The sequence below is a fragment of the Rhineura floridana genome, chromosome 10, assembly GCF_030035675.1.
Source record: "Rhineura floridana isolate rRhiFlo1 chromosome 10, rRhiFlo1.hap2, whole genome shotgun sequence".
In the NCBI taxonomy this organism is placed as follows: Eukaryota; Metazoa; Chordata; class Lepidosauria; order Squamata; family Rhineuridae; genus Rhineura; species Rhineura floridana.
In genome coordinates, this window is record NC_084489.1 from 69,514,037 (window position 1) to 69,533,824 (window position 19,788).

Here is a 19,788-nt window from a genome sequence, read left to right on the forward strand (position 1 = left end):
AACCTTACAAAACTTACAGTTCTGAACTCAGAAACACTTGCTTAACAACCCTCTCAATTTTCATGGCGATACACAAAACAGTCAGAGAGAATAGAGAGTTCAATGTCTAAAAAGAGAGAAAAAACCCCCAGAGCCCTTTTGGACTTTTTTCTCTGAGAGTTCTCATAATCTGTTGGAATTTATTAATAATCAGCCATATTCACAGAGTACCTGTAATCCTAATACTGACCATGTCCCATACTCTGACCTTCGTCGTCTGCAGTTTAAAAGTTAAAAAATGCCTGGCTGAGTTTTAATTAATTTAATAAATTTTGGCTGGCAGCCTATGACAACACAGGGCATGCTCAGTAAGAACCAACTGTCAGTGTTCTAAAAGCCAGACTCATAGCTGCTGGGCTTGCCTAATCAGGGGAACACACCCACACCAGACTTTGATTTCACTTGAGACAGTCATGGCTTCCCTCAGAGAATCCTGGGAAATGTAGTTTGTGAAGGGTGCTGAGAGGAGACTCCTATTCCCGAGAGAATGGTTTAACAGTCAGCCACTCTGACTGAAGGTCTGTGAGGGGAACAGGGCATCTCCTAGCAACTCTCAGCACTCTTCACTAACTATACTTCCCAGGATTCTTTGAGAGAAGCCATAACTGTCCATTCCAAACTGAAATAAAGGCCTGGTGTGGATGTGGCAAGGGAAAGCTTTGGTTTAAATTTGGTTGGGAGGCTACATGTGCCTGCTGTAGAATAAAAAGGTGGGGGAAACACTGAAAAGTAATGATTGTTGTCGTTGTTGTTATGTGCCTTCAAGTTGATTACGACTTATGGCAACCCTAATGAATCTGTGACCTCCAAGAGCATCTGTCATGAACCACCCTGTGTTCAGATCTTGTAAGTTCAGGTCTGTGGCTTCCTTTATGGAATCAATCCATCTCTTGTTTAGCCTTCCTCTTTTTCTACTCCCTGCTGTTTATTCCAGCATTATTGTCTTTTCTAGTGAATCAGGTCTTCTCATTGTGTCCAAAGTATGATAGCCTCAGTTTCATCATTTTAGCTTCTAGTGACAGTTCTGGTTTAATTTGTTCTAACACCCAATTATTTGTCTTTTTCGCAGTCCATGGTATGCGCAAAGCTCTCCTGCAAGAGGAGAGTTGATTTTCTCTTATCCGCTTTTTCCACTGTCCAACTTTCACATTCATACATAGAATTTGGGAATATCCACAGTCTGAATGATCCTGACTTTGGTGTTCAGTAATACATCTTTACATTTGAGGACCTTTTCTAGTTCTCTCATAGCTGTCCTCCCCAGTCCTAGCCTTCTTCTGATTTCTTCACTATTGTCTCCATTTTGGTTAATGATTCTGTTCACAATGTTTTCTGTTTCGAAAGAAAAGGGGCTTTCCTTCTGCCCAGTGAAATCTCCTCCCCTCCCCCCACCCTCCCTGCCGCTCCCCCACATCAGTGTTGGACTATGACCTGGAAGACCAGGGTTCGAATTCCCACACAGCCATGGAGTTGACTGGGTGACCTTGGGCCAGTCACTGCCTCTCAGCCTCAAAGGAAGGCAATGGTGAAACCACCTCTGAATACCGTTTACCATGAAAACCCTATTCAAAGGGTTGCCATAGGTGGGGATTGACTTGAAGGCAGTCCATTTCCATTTTCAAACATGATTGCACAGAAATAAATCCCATTGAACTCAAAAAGTATGCAAATGATCAAACCCTCCCTTCCTTCTCCTCCCTCCTATCCCCTTCCTTTTGCCCCTTCCCTCCCCCTTCCTTTGCTCCTCCCTCCCCATCCCCTTTCCCCTCCAATGCCCTCCTTCCCCTTCCCCCTCCTCTTCTTCCTCCCCATGGTCAGTTTTACCTATCTTAAGCATGATTGCATGGAAGTAAATACCATTGAACTCTATAAGCATGCAAATTATCAAATCTGCCCTCCCCCTTCCTTTGCCCCCCTCCAATACGCTCCTTCCCACTCCCCCCACTCCTCCCCCATGGTCAGTTTTTCCTATCCTAACCAAAATTGCATAGGAGTAAATCCCATTGAACTCAATAAGCATGCAAATGATCAGACCTGGTTTTCTCCTCCTTCCCCTCTCCTCTCCCTTCCTCCTCCTCGCCTGCCCACTCCAGCCCTCCCTCCATCCCTGGTCAGTTTTACCTACACTAAGCATGATTGCACGGGAGTAAATCACACATGCAAATTCAATAAACATGCAAATGATCAAACCTGTCCTCCACCCCTCCCCCTCCTGCCTGCTTCCCTCCCAGTCCTCCCTTCCCACCTCCTCCTCTTTCTCTTCCCCTCCCCATCTTCTGTGGTCAGTTTCACCTATCCTAAGCATGATTGCAGGGGAGTAAATCCCATTGAACTCATTAAGCATGCAAATGATCAATCCATTCTAAGCAAACTTGCACAGGATCCCATTTCTTACCTCCCGGGTTAAAAAGCGGAGGAATTCACTAATAGGCAAAAAACCTTGCGGATTAAGAATGTACCTATAGCTCACAGCTATTTCTATCAAACTTTAAAAAGCAGGGATATTGGGCACCTATAGTGAATGCACCAGGGGAGCGGGAGACCTGAACTCCTATTGTACTGCCCTACAAATTGGTCAAAATGCAAACACCATTTGGATTGTTCTTTCACAGTCCAATCCACTTCCTGTGTAGCTTGGAAGAATTTGGTAATATGTGCCTCTGAGCATATGGTGAGTGGTGGCAACACCTGCAATCAGCCCAAATAATAGAAAGAAGACATGTGCTGTGCTGATCTTGTTTTAGCAGGGAGGAAGCAACATTATTAAGACGTTGATATAGTTCAGATGGTCACTTTATATATGTCTGATTTACTTTGCAATTTTAGTGAAGTTTCCTATAGGAAATCATTTTCTTTTGTTTCTATTTCTGTGAATATGTGAAGTAGAGCAAAATTTGCACTAAAAAAACTCCAAACATAATTGTGGAATAATGGCACGGACTTCTGCAGAACAGTCTCCAGTGGAGCTCAGGAGTGTCTCAATTTGCACATAAAACAGTGGGAGGTGAAATATATTACAGCAAAATGCTAGGTGTGCTCTATGTTTTTAATTGACCGCACCCACCTTGCCTTAAATGAAGTGGTTTAAACATAGCAGGCTGAAAACATGCATCCTCTTTTTTCCAACAGCTAGAGTCATTGCTGAAGTAGCAACATATTGGAATCAGTCTGATTTTACATCAAACTGCAGTTTCAGATTCCACTGTTAATGCACCCAAAATAGAAACAGAACATAACATCCAATTTGAAACACAAAAAAATTCTGTCTTCACCATCATATGACACTGATCAATAAAAAGGCTTTGAAATTAATAAAAATAAATTTGACACAGATTTCTATGATAAATAATGAGGGAAATAAACTTTTCTAGTTTAGATTCTCTGTAGAAACATTAGTAACACAGGAAAGAAGCAAAGTAAGAACACCAACAAACATACACAAATATAATTCTCTATCTTTGGAGATGGCAGGTGTTGCCACCACTCACAATATGCTCAGAGGCACGTTACCAAATTCTTCCAAGCTACACAGGAAGTGGATTGGACTGTGAAAGAACAATCCAAATGGTGTTTGCATTTTGACTAATTTTATTTATTATTATTTATTTATTTTATTTATTAAATTTATATACCTCCTGACTAGCAATAGCTCTCTAATTTGTAGGGCAGTCCCAATATCTCAGAGAGGAGGTCAGGTCTCCTGTTCCCCTGGTGCATTCACTATAGCTGCTCAATTTCCCTGCTTTTTAAAGTTTGATAGAAATAGCTGTGGGCTATAGGTACGTTCTTAAACCGCAAGGTTTTTTTGCCTATTAGTGAATTTATATAGCGCCATCAGATACACATGGCACTACATAAAATAAAACAAGTCCCTGCCCAACTTTTTAAAAATACCACTTTACACAAGGGACGGGGAACCGGTGGATTCAAACTTCCTTCAGCCCTAGCCACCATCAGGTCAAATGATCAGGAATAATGGGAATAGCAGTCCAGACATTCCTGGAGAGCTGAGTGTCCCCCGCCCCCGATTTATACTCTTGCTTCTTTGGCTCTCGATACACACATTCCTCATGAATAGAAAAACAATGTTACAGCGCAATCCTATCCGTGGTTACGCAGAAGTACGCCCCTACTCTGCTCAGTGAGGTTTACTCGCGAGTAGTGCGCCTAAGGATCGCAGCCTCAGCCCCTAGTACTCCAACTCAAGGTGCCGTGCAATCCTGAGTTATGCTCACTCAGAAGTGATCCCCACTGTTTAGTGGCGTTTGCGGCCAGGTCAATCAGCGAGCGAGGCCTAACTTTAGATAGATTGGATAGGGAAGGTGCACGCCTCTCCATCTAACCCACAGTCATTTATTTCGTATTTGGGGGGGCCTCGACCATGAAAAACAACAGCCACTTCCCGCTTAGCCAATCAGAGGGCCGAAATGCCGGCTCGGCAGTTGGCGCAAGTACCATCCGTTAGGCCGTGTAAGTAACCAATGGGCGTTGGCTAGGGGAGGGGGCGAGGCCGGCCCGAGCTGGCCGTGGCCCCGCCCTTCGCTTCCCCTATTCTCTCCCCCTCCCTCCTTTCCCCGCCGGCTCAGGTGAGCGGCGCCGGCCGCCATTTCCTCAGCACCTCCCGTGGTGGTGACGGCGCAGCGGCATCAGCGCTGACGTGGAGGCGACGCGCGGCCTCGCCCGGCCCAATCCCTCCTCCCGTACCTACTTCCCCTGTGACGGGGGCGCCACGTACTCGGGTGAGTCGCGGGAGGGGGCGGGGACAAGAAGAGTGTGCGCAAGGCGGCCTGACCATGAAGGCTGCGGGGAGGGAGGCAGGGGCTTGAGGGGGGCAGCTGTGAGAGGCAAGCAGGCGGAGAAGAGTAGATGGGACGGCAGGAAGCAAGGGAGGAGCGAGTGGGCGAGCGGAGCTTGGGGGAGGAGGCTAGTAACAGTGTGGTTGTTACACTCTCAGAAAGGGTGGGCGCAGGTTGGACCGATATCAGATGGGGCTGAATTTGAGAGCCAGACCTCCGTACTCCGCCTTTTGGGGATCAGATGAAGTCGGGATCGCCTCTGCGCATGTGCAGAGTGACACCCCCCCACACACACGATGTGCATAATTGCACCCTACTCATCCACAGTAAGGCTGTTTCAGAATTCGGAGGCAGTAGCTTGCAGGCTGGTTTAAACAAACATAGTTTAAAAAGCACACAGTGAAATCTTGTCCATGTTTACTTGAAAGCAAGTCCCTTTATGTTCAATTGGGCCTATGTGCAGGTAAGTATCTGTAGGATTTAAGGGGAAGGGTCTTGGGTCAGCGGTATAGCATCTGCTTTGCATGCAGGAGGTCTCAAGTTCAATCCCCCACATTTCTAGCAAGGGCTGAGAGAATCCCAAATGAAATCCGGGAGAGCTGCTGCCAGTCAGTGCAGACAATATTAAAGTAGATGGGCCAATGGTCTGACTCAGTAGAAGCCATCTTCCTATGATTGTAGCCTAATGGCACAGTCGTGCGGAGTTCAATGAAACTTGCTCCCTAGTAAGTGTGTTTTAGGATTGCACTCTTAGTCTCAAGTTTTGATCTTCTCTTTTAGGGACTAATTGATGTCATCCTCTTTGTTTTCGAAAAATTTCCTAGTTGGTACTATGTGCGCTGCTGATGAGGGTGGGGCAGGAAGTTTAAGCAAGAGCTAGAAAACTGTGGCTTAAACCTTGGCTTAAGGTGGATCTGAAAGGGGCGACAACAAATTAGGGATGCAAGAAAAGTGATATGATGGCAAAGTGATGTGCTGGCCATGCGTTAGCGGCAGGTTTAGGCCTATGACATAAGGCGAGATTGAGAAAGGAGGAGTTGAGAATAAAGTAAAGGGTGCCCCAGTGTGATCCAGTGGCTGAAGTTAGACTTGGATCTGGGAACACATCAACTCAAGCTTACCATGCTGTGGTCCCGCTCTCTGAGCTGGCATTGGTCAAGTTGTGTTATCATAGCAGCCTTAGTTTGAAAACAAAAAGGGAATACTAGCAGTGATCGGTCACGCTGTTTGGTAAGGATGAGCACACAGACTGTGAAACACCTTAACAGTTTACATTGTAACAAGAAATAAAATATTTGCTGATAGCTGAGAAAAAGAGAAGAGGTTCTGTGTATGGAAGGGAAGAGGATTGTTTACAAAACATCTTATTGCTTTGCTTTGTGAAAGTGCATTTTTACCTAATTGATGAGATGTAATGCAGTGAAAGCCCCTTCTTATAAATGTCCATAGGTAACCTCTTTTGTGAATGTGGGAGTGTGTGGGGTGTGTTGTGAGTAAGTGCTTGTGAATGAGGGAGTGTATGCTGTGTGGTGTGAGTAGTGTGTGTAGGTGCTGTGTATGTAAATCTGGGTTTGTATTATGTGCCTGGGAGAGAGGATTCAGAGCCGAGTGGGAAGACTTGAGGGGGCCCCAATTGGTGTAGTGACGGGTAGAGGGAGATATGGCGTTGTGCGGAAGACTTGCCAGGTGAGGGGAACTCGGCCCAGACAACTAACGGCTGTGCCTCGTTCCAGTCTTCCCCACAACCACAGGTTCGCTGGTTGCCCTATCAGCCAGCCCTCAGATCTCCAGATGCTGCTTTTAAATGCCAGATCGGTACATAATAAAATCTCCCTCATCCATGATTTAATTGTGGATGAGGCTGCCGATCTGGCATGTATAACTGAGACCTGGATGGGCGAGCAGGGAGGAGTTGGCCTCTCCCAGCTGTGCCCACTGGGATACTCGGTTCAGCATCAGGGTAGATCTGAAGGTCGGGGAGGGGGGGTTGCTGTGGTCTATAGGAATTCCATCCCCCTTTCCAAGCACCCTGTCCATGTGACTACTGGTCTGGAATGTTTGCATCTTGTGTTGGGTCAGTGGGACAGATTGGGGATTCTGTTGGTGTACCGCCCACCCCACTGCCCAACGGACTCCCTAACTGAGCTGACAGAGGTAGTCTCAGATGTACTGCTGAGATCCCCCAGACTGATGATGCTGGGGGATGTCAACATCCATGCCGAGGCCACCTTATCTGGAGCGGCTCACGACTTCATGCTTTCCATGACAACCATGGGGCTGTCCCAATATGTTACTGGCCCAACACACGTAGCAGGCCATACTCTAGATCTGGTTTTCGCAACTGGACATGGAGATGATGATCTGATGGTAGGGAGTTTTACATCAGTCCCTCTGTCATGTACAGATCATCACTTGTTGAGGTTTAGACTTACAGCGGCTCTTCCCCTCTGTAAGGGTGGGGGATCTATTAAGATGGTCCGCCCCCAGAGACTTATGACTTCTGATGATTTTCAAAGGGCTCTGGGGAGTTTTCCGGCTGATAGGGCTGGCGCTCCTGTTGAAACCCTGGTTGAATGTGGAATGCAGAAATGGCCTGGGCAGTTGACACGATCACTCCAGCGCGCCCTCTCCTTTGTAGAGCTCATGCAGCTCCGTGGTATACTCCGGAGCTGAGAGCGATGAAACAGTATAGGAGACGGCTGGAGTGCAGATGGAGGCAAACTCCTGATGGATGCAATCATGCACTGGTAAGTGCCTATACTAAGTTATACTCAGAGGCAATAAGGGCAGCAAAAAGCAATATCTTGCTGCCACTATTAAAGCATCTATTTGCCGTCCAACGGAGCTCTTTAAAGTTGTCCGTGGGCTATTGTCTTCTGGCCCTAGGGACTCGGTGGAATCATCTGAGGCCCGCTGTAATGAATTTGCTAGGCACTTCCAGGATAAAATCTTTTGCATCCGTCGGGACTTAGACTCCAATGTTATAGCAGTTGAATCGAATGAGGTATCCAGAGCACGGCCTTGTCCTGATTCTTTGGATGAGCTTCAGTTGGTACAGCTTGAGGACGTTGACAAGGTGCTTGGATTGGTGCGTGCAACCACTTCTAAGTTGGACCCTTGCCCCTCTTGGCTAATAAAAGCTAGCAGGCATGGAACAGCCGGCTGGGCCAGGGAAGTGATAAATGCCTCATTGCGAGAGGGAGTGGTCCCTAGCTGCCTGAAAGAGGCGGTGGTAAGACCACTTCTGAAGAAACCGTCCTTGGACCCAGAAAATCTTAACAATTACAGGCCGGTAGCAAATGTCCCATTCCTGGGCAAGGTCCTTGAACGAGTGGTTGCCAGCCAGCTCCAGACACTCTTGGATGAAACCGATTATCTAGATCCATTTCAATCGGGTTTCAGGCCTGGTTTTGGTACAGAGACAGCCTTGGTCGCCCTGTATGATGACCTTTGTCGGGAGAAAGACAGGGGGAGTGTGACTCTGTTGATTCTTCTTGATCTCTCAGCGGCTTTTGATACCATCAACCATGGTATCCTTCTGGGGAGACTCTCTGATTTGGGAGTTGGTGGCACTGCTTGGCAGTGGTTCCGCTCCTGCTTGGCGGGTTGTCTCCAGAAGGTAGTGCTTGGGGAGCACTGCTCGACACCCTGGGTACTCCAGTATGGGGTTCCACAGGGGTCAGTTTTGTCCCCCATGCTTTTTAACATCTATATGAAGCCCCTGGGTGCGGTCATCAGGAGTTTTGGAGTGCGTTGCCATCAGTATGCTGATGACATGCAGCTCTACTTCTCCTTTTCATCTTTTTCAGGTGAGGCTGTCAATGTACTGAACCGTTGCCTGGCTGTGACAATGGACTGGATGAGAGCTAATAAACTGAGGCTTAATCCAGATAAGACCGAGATGCTGTTAGTGGGAGGTTCTCCCGACCGGATGGTGGAAGTTCAACCTGTTCTGGACGGGGTTACACTCCCCCTGAAGGAGCAGGTTTGTAGTTTGGGAGTTCTTTTAGAACCTTCATTGTCACTTGAGGATCAGGTAGCCTCGGTGGCATGGAGTGCCTTTTACCAACTTCGTTTGGTGGCCCAACTTTGCCCCTATCTGGATAGGGATGACCTCGCTTCAGTTGTCCATGCGCTGGTAACCTCTAAACTAGATTACTGCAATGCGCTCTACGTGGGGCTGCCTTTGAAGACCGTTCGGAAACTGCAGCTCGTGCAAAATGCAGCGGCCAGATTGATAATGGGGACCAGGCGGTCCGAACATATAACACCGATTCTGGCCCGCTTGCATTGGCTGCCTATATGTTTCCGGGCCCGGTTCAAGGTGCTGGTTTTAACCTATAAAGCCTTATACGGCGTGGGACCACGATACCTGATGGAACGCCTCTCCTGATATGAACCTACCCGTACGCTACGCTCAGCATCGAAGGCCCTCCTCCGGGTGCCTCCTCAGAGGGAGGCTTGGAGGGTGGTGACAAGAAAGAGGGCCTTCTCAGTGGCGGCCCCCGAATTATGGAATAGTCTTCCTGATGAGGTATGCCTGCCGCCGACATTACTATCTTTTCGGCGCCAGGTTAGAACTTTCCTCTTTTCTCAGGCATTTTAGTATGTGTAAAAATGTTAATGTTTTTAAATTTAAAATTTTAAGCTTTTAAAAAACCTTTTAAATATGTGTTTTATTGCATTTTATGCTGATTGTTGTGAACCGCCCAGGGAGCTTCGGCTATGGGCGGTATATAAATTTAATAAAATGAAATGAAAAATGAAATGAAATGTATAACTTCTTGGTTGCTATTAAGAAGGACCTGAGTATAATCTTATGTATGTTTATGTGGGAGTAAGCATCACTGAACATAATGGGACCTACTTCTGAGTAAACATGCCTAGGATTGCTTTGTTTCACTGTTTCATATGCCTTCCATGCACCCCCACAACAGTTTCAAGAGAACGTGCAAGGAACAAGGGCACCATATACAAGGCTGAAGAAAATTGTCTAAGCAGCCACCAGTTTTTGTTGATCTCAAAACAGAAAACATTCAGCATCAGTTCAAAAGAAGGGGGATGTGTGATACAGCAGGTAGAGGTCCGTATGAGGGGTAAGATGACATACAACTAGGGCATTTACATAATGTGCCGTGCTTCCCTTCTCTGATAATACACCTGTGCAAGTGTGAGAGGGGACCATTTTGTCTCCTTTATCTAGGTCATCTCCCTGCAGACTGTATTTGGAGGGCATTCATGCAGATCTGTTGCCTAAACTGTTGGTTTTCAGGTTTATAAAAATATTTAATTTGTTAATAGTGTCTTTTAAACACCACTTAAATGGCGTAAAAGACCCATAAGATTAAAAGCTGTGCTTCTGCCCCCCCCCCCCCAGCTGGAATAACAAGTGTTTAGCTGGAAATAAGTGTTTAGTTGTTGGTTTTGCAAAATAACACTAACAGAGCAAGTGTGACAATACCTGGTCCAGTGAAATAATCTTACACACAAACTGGAAACACGCTTTCAAGTTACACAACAGCAATAAAACCTATACCTGTTATGTCTAGAGTACTTGAACTAACTAGTACATAAAAATGATAGTACAATCCCGGCGCTAAGATTTAAAATCTGAAAGTCTTGACAAAAGGGAAATGGAGGGGGAAAATACAGGTTAAATGGGCTTTTGAATTCAGTAGCGGTCAGTTTAATCTTCTCTTTAATATGTTCCATGTAACAGCAAGCAAAAGGTGTTCAGGATCACATAAGTGCAAGAATGTTAGTATGACACCATATCCTTGTATAATGGGATTTAGGCCTTTTTCCAGAGCATGTTTATGTATTGTAAAGAGAAAAGTAGTTGTTTAGTGTCAATTATGTATCTCCATTGTATCTGGATTATGTTTTTTGGGTTGGGGTTTTATTTCAAGTGTTAAACGAAACAACTGCTGTTTAGTATATTTAGTATATATGAATAATAGCGCCTAATATATGGTGCAGTATAAATTAAGGTAACTTGAGGAGGACTGATTATCACTCAAATTCTACAGCCTGAGATTCATGTTTTTTCAGTCAGACTCACTATTAGGGAAAATTGTAGGCTGTGCCATGTGTGAAGCTGTTTGCCATTTTTGTCTTCATAACTGGACACAGTTCCATCACCTGTCAAGGAGCAACGCATATGGCTGTAATGTTATGGTTTCAAGCATGACATTTATTAAATGCAGGGTTTATAACTGAAGTTGTTTTGGATTTTGATTTCAAAGTCTTTGAAGTCACAGTGAAAAATTGAGAGAATTTTCTTTCTTTTGCTGGCTATAGACATATGGAGAAAGACCCTGCTTTGCGATTGATAGAATCAGTCCATAAACTGTAATTGCAAATATTAATGACAACTTCTTAATTTGCAAAAAGCCTGTACTTTGGAATAAAATAATGTCTTAAAAGTATGCTTTCAGCATTTTATCAGCATAATAGTGTGTAGTCTTATTTAAATATTCAGTGATACTCATTATTGAACATTTGGATCCCATTCCAAATAGGAATGTAAAACAAGATCCCATATATGTGTTATCATGAAAATAATTTCTATAAACTACATATCTGTATAAAGTAGAACACTACATGTAGATTTTTAATGGATGTATTTTCTTGAATCGGGGGGATCCCCCCAATAAAGGTTTACTTTCCAAGTTTGAGACTCTTCTTTGCACTAAAATCCTTCTAAATTTGTGCTGGGGAGTGTTGGATTCTAAGGTGCTCTCTCAGTTCATGTGGGTAACAAGCCTGTTAAATGTGTCATATCAATGCAGCATGTGTCCTTCAGGAAACACATCTCAGAAGCTTTGGATGTGTGCAGGAATTCTCTGGCAGGTGAACAGGCATTGTTCACCAGGCACATAAAGGATTGCCACCAAAAGTTTGAAAGCTATTGTCATAGAGTACAAAACCTTCAAGAACTGAGCGGTGTCAGTTGTGGCATAGGTACCTTGCATCACACAACCTTCCTTGCATCACAAGCATGTCTTCAAAAGTCTTGTCAAATCGTAAATTCAAAACTTTAGTGAAGGAGCTTCTGTTTTTTGTTTTTCATTCTTGATTTGGAGTGCTTGTGTTCCATAACATTTATTAAAATCTGTTGTGTGTGACTGAGCAAAATCTTTTTACTTCTATGCATCTGCTTGATATTCTAGTAAACCGTGTGTACTGTGTAACATTGTGAGTGTTGGTTGCCATGGTAGTAGTTATGACATCACAAATGGAACATAACTTCACTGCAAGGTTCACTAGAAGGGAGTGCGGTCAGGAGAAGGAAGAAGTCCTTTTTTAAAAAAAAAATTAAATCATAATGAGCAAATGTGGCAAAAAACAGCATGCAAGAATTAACATAAGGTAGTCATTATGTATTTAGTTGTTAAAATATGTTTCTGCACTGCAGGGGTGTATAATGTGTTTCATATAGTGGCTCAGATAAATTGAAAAGTAGCCAAGCATATAAAGATCTTGACGTTTAGAAAGGAGGTTTTTCTGTATGTGTTAAAATGGGTTATTTCAGCAATGAAGTTGAGATCTGTGATAAAATCTTCTTTTAAAGTCCTCCTTTGAGGATTGGATTTTTTTTGCAGAAGTCCTGTGATCAAATATATATGTAATACTCTGGCTTTAGATCATGTGGCTGCAGGTGTAGCAAAGATATTGCCATCATTTTAGCGGGCTGCATCTCCACATAGCAGCCCTTCACACAGATAAACCCATCCTTTGGATCACTGTGACAATCTAAGATTATTTATTTATTTATTAGATTTATATCCTGCCCTTTCTCCCAGTAGGAGCCCAGGGCGGCAGTTTCCTTTGGGATGAGAATGATATTGTGCGTTATACTACAGGACTTTCTTTTTTGCAGACATGAGGTATCCATGCCTGGATATACTGTCATAAGAGTAGATCCACTGAAATTCATGGACTCTGTTATGATGTCCCCATTGATTTCAGCGGGCCTACTCTGAGTGTGACTAACTTTGAATATCTCCCATAATATTTAGCCCTACATCTTGTGGCATGCAAATATTGCAAGCACATGGTATAGGCTGAAAACAACTGAAGCTTCTTCAAAAGGTTTTTTTCTAAGGTTTTTACCTTTACCAATCTGCATAACTCCAGCCATATAATCATAACTGGCACAGAGTATGGACAAAGATTACACCAGTCAGCTCATGGTCTTTAGAAGCTACGTGAGACTGCAGATAAGCTACAGCCCAATTTAAAAAGGAGTGGTGCTGATTAATAGGAACAATGTTGAAACAACTTGTGTTGCCAAATGAAAAGGTCTGGCATAGCTGAGGTTCCCCCCTCCTGCATGAATACTGGGGATGGACTTTGAGATAAAGACCTTTATTTATGAGGAACAAAGAGGCTAATGACTTCCAGCTGAGTTATTTCACACCTGAGTTCTTTCACCCCAGTGCCAACAGTGTAATAGAACAAGACTGTGCAAGGGGAACCTCTTCAATTAATTTTTTTTTAAAAAAAGGTTTTATCTGCTCCTTAAGAGCACAAGAGACAAACAGCTAGTGATTTTTTTAAAAAAGACAAGTCTGGCACATTGAGACAGTTTAAATTTTGGTGTACAAGTTAAAACGTGTCCCTCCGAGCACCCCCTGTGCTGTTCCAAAGGATCATGGGGCACCCTTTTCATATAGCACATTCCCTTGTTGCCCAAAGACACCATTTCAGTTGCTTATGCTAGTCCTGTAGTCTCTAATGTAGTGACATGATTGTGTCATGAAAAGCATCTGCCTTTTCCCCAAGAGGCTAACTGTAATGTTAGTCTGGGTGTGTCTTTCAGCACCTGAACCACCTGTGACTATTGTGAGCTTCTTGTCCTTAACAGTACAGCCTCATCCTTTATTATTAATGTAATCTTTTCTCAAATATAAAAATATCATAAGCGTTTATAATATATTGTCATATTTTATGTAAACCCAAAATATAAGATACAAACAAAATTATTGTTACATGCACCCCAAACTCTGAGCAATGAGAAGTTTTAGGATGTTCCAGTATATATCGGGGTTGGTTTTGCTAGGATGAAGATCACTGGAGATTTACAGTGTTTATGTGATACAAAGTTTATTTACACACATATCCTACCTGAACATAAGATGTAAGGCTTACTGCATTCATACTCCCAATGGATGCTGTGTCCCATTAGATTTCTTGGAGGGGGTGCATGAAAGCTATAGCTTTGGTTTGTCACAGACCTCACCTCTGTGTCTCGTTCAGATCTAGTTTCAAGACTGTGAGTCCTCTTTCACACACAAAATCCCTGCTGGCATCGCCTCCAGCCACTGGATGGGGAAGAAAGTTCTCTGTCCATTAGTTCCTATGCCAACAAGTCACCTGTACTTGGCCAGCTCTTTATAAGGCCCCTTCCTCTCAACAAATCTGCCAGGCTAAGCTTGTTGAACCAGTTTTAACTTTCTTAAAGTAAAGGTAAAGGTGTCCCTGCACTTGGTAGTGCGAGTCATTTCCGACTCTTAGGGTGACGTCTTGCGACGTTTACTAGGCAGACCATATATATGGGGTGGGATCGCCAGTTCCGTCCCCGGCCTTTCTTTACCCCCAGCATATGCCGGGTACTCATTTTACCGACCACGGATGGATGGAAGGCTGAGTGGACCTCGACCCCTTTTACCGGAGATTCGACTTCCTCCTTCAGTTGGAATCGAACTCTGGCCGTGAGCAGAGCTTTGGCTGCGTTACCACCGCTTACCAGTCTGCACCACGGAGTCTCTTTTTACAACCAGAGACTTGGGGCTGGGGGAGTGATTGGGAAAGCTCATTAACAGCACAATCCTAACCGTGTCTACTCAGGAGTTAGCCCTATTGAATTCAATAGGGCATACACCTAGGTAAATGAGATTAGGATTGCAGCCTAAATTCAATTCCAAACTCTACACTACAATAAATCAAAATCTAATATAAAATGGACACCGTTTATATGAGCCAAAACCTCCTGGCTCACATTTTTATACAATTTGAATAAAGAAAGAATGGCACCTATGTGTTTGTACTGTTTCTCTTAGGCTGATTCTGCTGTCCCAGAGTCTTTATAGTATATTGACAATGTTAACTGATCATCGTTTTTCTCAGCTATATTGTCGACAATTGCTCCTGGGTCCAGTATTTGGCCAACAGTATTCTAGGCTGAAGTGAATTAGTTTGCAACCAACGTTCTAGGTTCCATTCTTACATAAGGATGTAGACAATTCAGTAATATTATGAAAGGGGATAACATAATCTTGTAGGCAATAATATTTTTAACACAATCCAGCATACCCTTCCAATATACTGAGGCTACTTTACTGTCCCACCAACTTCTTTAAAAACACCTTAACTGTATTTGTATACTGCCTGGGTGCTTAAAAGCTATAAGTACATTTTAAAAAAGTTTCCAAAGCAGAAACAGAGTGAATAACTTACAGTTCCACAAACAAAAATCAAGAAAGGACAAAAGCTCTACAAAGCAGCCCACCAAATCTCCTTGGGAACAGTATTCCACCATTATAGCACCATCTCTGATAATCCCCTGCTGTCATGGCTAGAAACTGTTTCCTCCTGAAAAAAAATAGCACATGGAAGAAGATCTTGTCGGCAGAGCTTAAATTTGGGGAGGGGAACCTGTAGCCCTCCAGATGTTGCTGAACTGCAATTCCCATCATCCCTGACCATTGGTCATGCTGGCTAGGAGTTGAAGGGCTACAGGTTCCACATCCTTATCTTAAAGAATGGAGAGGACCCATTCATGTATCAACAGATGGTGTTCCTTCATTGGGGTTTTCAGCTGATAAACACACTGGAACCCTCTTGTGGAATCAGACTCTGGTATACTTTACGTAGCAAAACCTTAAACAGAAGGCAAAAATGAAGAGATTGAATGGTGATTCAGGCATGGATTATTTCATGTCATATCTGTGCATTTTTCTCTGATTTTTAGACAAATGACCATGGAAACGGGTGAATCACAGCAAGATGGCAATGCAGCAGACTCTGTTGCAGAAAGTGATGCTGTTACTATACAGCCTCCACCTGGCCAAAATCAGATCTCCACTATAGCACAGGTAACTTGAAAGGCACTTAAAGCACCACCACTACCACCTATATGGCTAGATGCTGCAGTCAGGTAAAACAATGCAAAACCTGCCTGCAGGCCTTGAGTACATGAGCTGCTGTTTTGTGTTGCAACAAATAACATGCTGGACCTTGGCTATGAATGCCTTGAGCCACCTACACCATTCAGCCTAGCCTATTTTGCAGAGTTGTTAAAATTAGAATGGGATAATCCTTTGTCTGCAGCCATGGGTTGCTTGGAGGGAGGATGGGATACAAATTTTAAAAGCTAAATACCTGAGGAAAATTCAAAATAATTCTTACCAAAAGTGCAGCTGGTGTTGTATTGAGTCATCCATCATCTTGTGTTATATCAGGGATCTGAAACAGAGTGATAAGGTTATATACAGTACTGCATTGTGTCTGCAGTGTTAACATTGCTGTAGAGTTACGGCTCTGCTGGCCCTGAAGAAATAGCTTTTATTGGGCCAAAGCCTGGAAGTGTGGTAAAAACCGATTTTTGCTTGAACTCTGAGTTATGCAGAATATAGTTAACGTTGCATTACTTGTAGGTGTGGTTAATTATATGCTAAAACAAATAGTCTTAGGCTCTTCTAGTGGTTGGGATTGTAATCAAGCACTGCATCAGGTACATGTAATATGCTGAGATCTCTAAGTAGGTGGTTCCTATCCAGAATGCCTGATTACATGGATTCCGCTGCCTAAGGCTGGCAGAACTATGCAAGTGGGGTAGTGGCTGTTTCACCCATCTTCAGTCATTGTTAGGAAAGATTGGTGCCAAGTGAGACTTCTTTGCTAGTAATGTGGCCATTGTCCTTTGTATGCAGCAAAGTTACATCTTTTCATCCCCAGGTGAAAAGATGAAATTAAAAGATGAGATGTTTGAGCATTTCCTTTTGGGACAAGGACTGAGAGGTCAGACATTGACTGATAGAGTGCATGATAGAGACCGACAGAAGAAATGAGACAAGTTGGTCTTGCCTGTAATCTTGTCTCTAAGATGTGGGAAGGGCCATTAGTTTCCATTATGTTTCTGCTTTTTTGTCCAGAAGGGTGTTTTATGCAAAAGCATTCATTATTTGGTAGGCAACACAAACTCTGCTTTAAGACACCTTTATTACTTGCTTCTGATTTTTAGTGCATAGTATTGTGTGAGGTGTGAGTTAGGAAGCCCCTAGCTAAAAAAACCTTATCTTTGCCATGAACTGTACTAGGTAGCCTAAACAAGCAGCTTTTGGGTTCAGCCACAAATCTGCAGTATGAGGATAATAACCCTTACCTACCTTATAGGGTTGTTGGGTGGATTGCTGCAATGATATACACTGAATGCCGGCAGGGCTGTAACCACCGGCTGGGCCAAAGAGGTGATAAATGCCTCCTTGAGAGAGGGAGTAGTCCCTGGTAGTCTCAAGGAGGCAGTAGTGAGACCTCTTTTGAAGAAACCTTCTTTGGACCCAGATGTTCTGAACAACTACAGGCCGGTGGCGAATGTCCCTTTTTTGGGCAAGGTCTTGGAACGGGTGGTCGCCGGCCAGCTCCAGGCGCTTTTGGATGAAACCGACTATCTGGATCCGTTTCAATCCGGTTTTAGGCCCGGTTTTGGCACCGAAACAGCCTTGGTCGCCCTGTATGATGACCTTTGTCGGGAGAGGGACAGGGGGAGTGTGACTCTGTTGATTCTCCTTGATCTCTCAGTGGCGTTTGATACCATCGACCATGGTATCCTTCTGGGGAGGCTCGCAGAGTTGGGAGTTGGGGGCACTGCTTGGCAGTGGCTCCGCTCCTACTTAGCGGATCGTCACCAGAAGGTAGTGCTTGGGGAACACTGCTCGACACCCTGGACTCTCCATTGTGGAGTCCCTCAGGGGTCGGTCTTGTCCCCCATGCTTTTTAACATCTACATGCAGCCTCTGGGTGCGGTCATCAGGAGTTTTGGAGTGCGTTGCCATCAGTACGCTGATGACACGCAACTCTACTTCTCCTTTTCACCTTCTTCAGGTGAGGCTGTTGATGTGCTGAACCGTTGCCTGACCGCGATAATGGACTGGATGAGAGCTAATAAACTGAAACTCAATACAGACAAGACTGAGACACTGTTGGTGAGCTCTTTACCTGCCCAGATGGTGGATGTTCAGCCTGTTCTAGATGGGGTTACACTCCCCTTGAAGGAACAGGTTCGTAGTTTGGGGGTCCTTTTTGACCCTTCCTTGTCGCTTGAGGCTCAAGTGGCCTCGGTGGCGCAGAATGCGTTTTACCATCTTCGCTTAGTAGCCCATCTATGCCCCTATCTGGACAGTGACGATCTCACCTCTGTTGTTCACGCTCTGGTAACTTCTAGATTGGACTACTGTAATGCGCTCTACGTAGGGCTGCCCTTGAAGACCGTTCGGAAACTTCAGCTAGTGCAAAATGCGGCAGCCAGGTTGTTGACGGGGACCCATTGGTCCGCGCATATAACACCTGTCCTGGCCCGTTTGCACTGGCTACCTATTCGTTTCCGAGCCAGATTCAAGGTGCTGGTTTTGACCTATAAAGCCTTACACGGTGTGGGACCGCAATATCTGATGGAATGCCTCTCCCTCTATGAACCTACCCGTTCACTTCGTTCAGTATCTAAGGCCCTCCTCTGGGTACCAACCCATCAGGATGCCCGGAGGATTGTTATTAGATCTAGGGCCTTTTCTGTGGTGGCCCCCGAACTATGGAACAGCTTACCTGAGGAGATACGCCTGGCGCCTACGGTACTTTCTTTTAGGCACCAGGTTAAGACCTGGTTATACTCCCAGGCATTTTAACGTTCATGTTTTATATTTAATGCTTTTATTCTACTCTGTTGTGATTTTGTATGTTTTATTGTAACTTTGTATTTTAACTCTGCTGTTCACCGCCCAGAGAGCTATTCGCTATGGGAGGTCTATAAATAAAATAAATAAAATAAATAAATAAATAAATAAATAAATAACGTTTAATAAATCTTATATAATGGTTACAGTTGGATCCAGAAGTTATGTAGATTCCTTTGAAATCAGTGGAACCGGCATTCAGTTAACTTAGTTCTTATCCAGCTTAATTACAACACTGTTGTATTCCTTTAAAGTTTATAATGAAATATTTGGAGTCTTTTATCTCTCCTCAATGTTCAGTAAGCACCATAGGAACTGGGTCTGATCTAGATCTAACTGCCTATATTGTGTTGGCTTGTGTGTTGTTGTGTGAAACAGCATACATTACGTTGGAGTTAAGTTGAGCAAGAAAACGTCTTCAGAGCATGTTAAGAGTCTTTATTAAGACATTAAGGCCAGAGGCTTAAGAGTAAATACATGTAGAGATTCTTCAGTCACCCCCCCTTCTGGTACATCTCTCTCCATAGCTAAACACAAAAGACAGCCTCTCAGCTCAGAGGCATAATTCAGAAGAGCACAACACATAGTCTCTGTTAGAACTTTCCCAGTCGTTATCAGATGGCTACCATAGCAACGACCCTGGCAGTCCGTTCCCAGACAGATCATAGACATAACTCCCCCTTAACCACAGTTACGTCTTCACACTTGCAGGCTTCATGGAAAACTACTAGAGACAGTAATGCCAACTGGTCACCAGCCCAACAGCCCCCCTTTTTTCCATAAAGACTGCAAAATACACATGAAATACATCTCCATAATACATAGTCATACTGTCATACATTTCTACAATACCTCTTGCAATACATTTCAGTACATTGCAAACTTACATCTCAGTACAGTTCAAAACTTTATTTCTCAGTACAGTTCAAAACTTTATTCACTCAAACTTTGGTTCATTCCAGGCCTTGTCACCAGTTTGCCAAATTTCTCCTCACACAAAG

General features: G+C 44.0%; 1 protein-coding gene across 6 annotated transcripts in view; it reads left to right on the forward strand.

Moving 5' to 3' along the window:
- The first annotated feature begins 4,688 nt into the window (after positions 1-4,688).
- Positions 4,689-19,788, forward strand: part of CREM (cAMP responsive element modulator) — a 44,707-nt gene continuing 29,607 nt past the window's right edge. Inside the window, exons 1-2 of one of the 6 annotated variants that reach the window (XM_061586083.1) lie at positions 4,689-4,778; positions 15,811-15,934. In XM_061586083.1, the coding sequence (XP_061442067.1) occupies positions 15,815-15,934 (120 nt within the window). In that variant the 5' untranslated portion in view covers positions 4,689-4,778; positions 15,811-15,814. The other 5 variants (XM_061586084.1, XM_061586082.1, XM_061586081.1 and 2 more) reach the window with 5 other exon arrangements.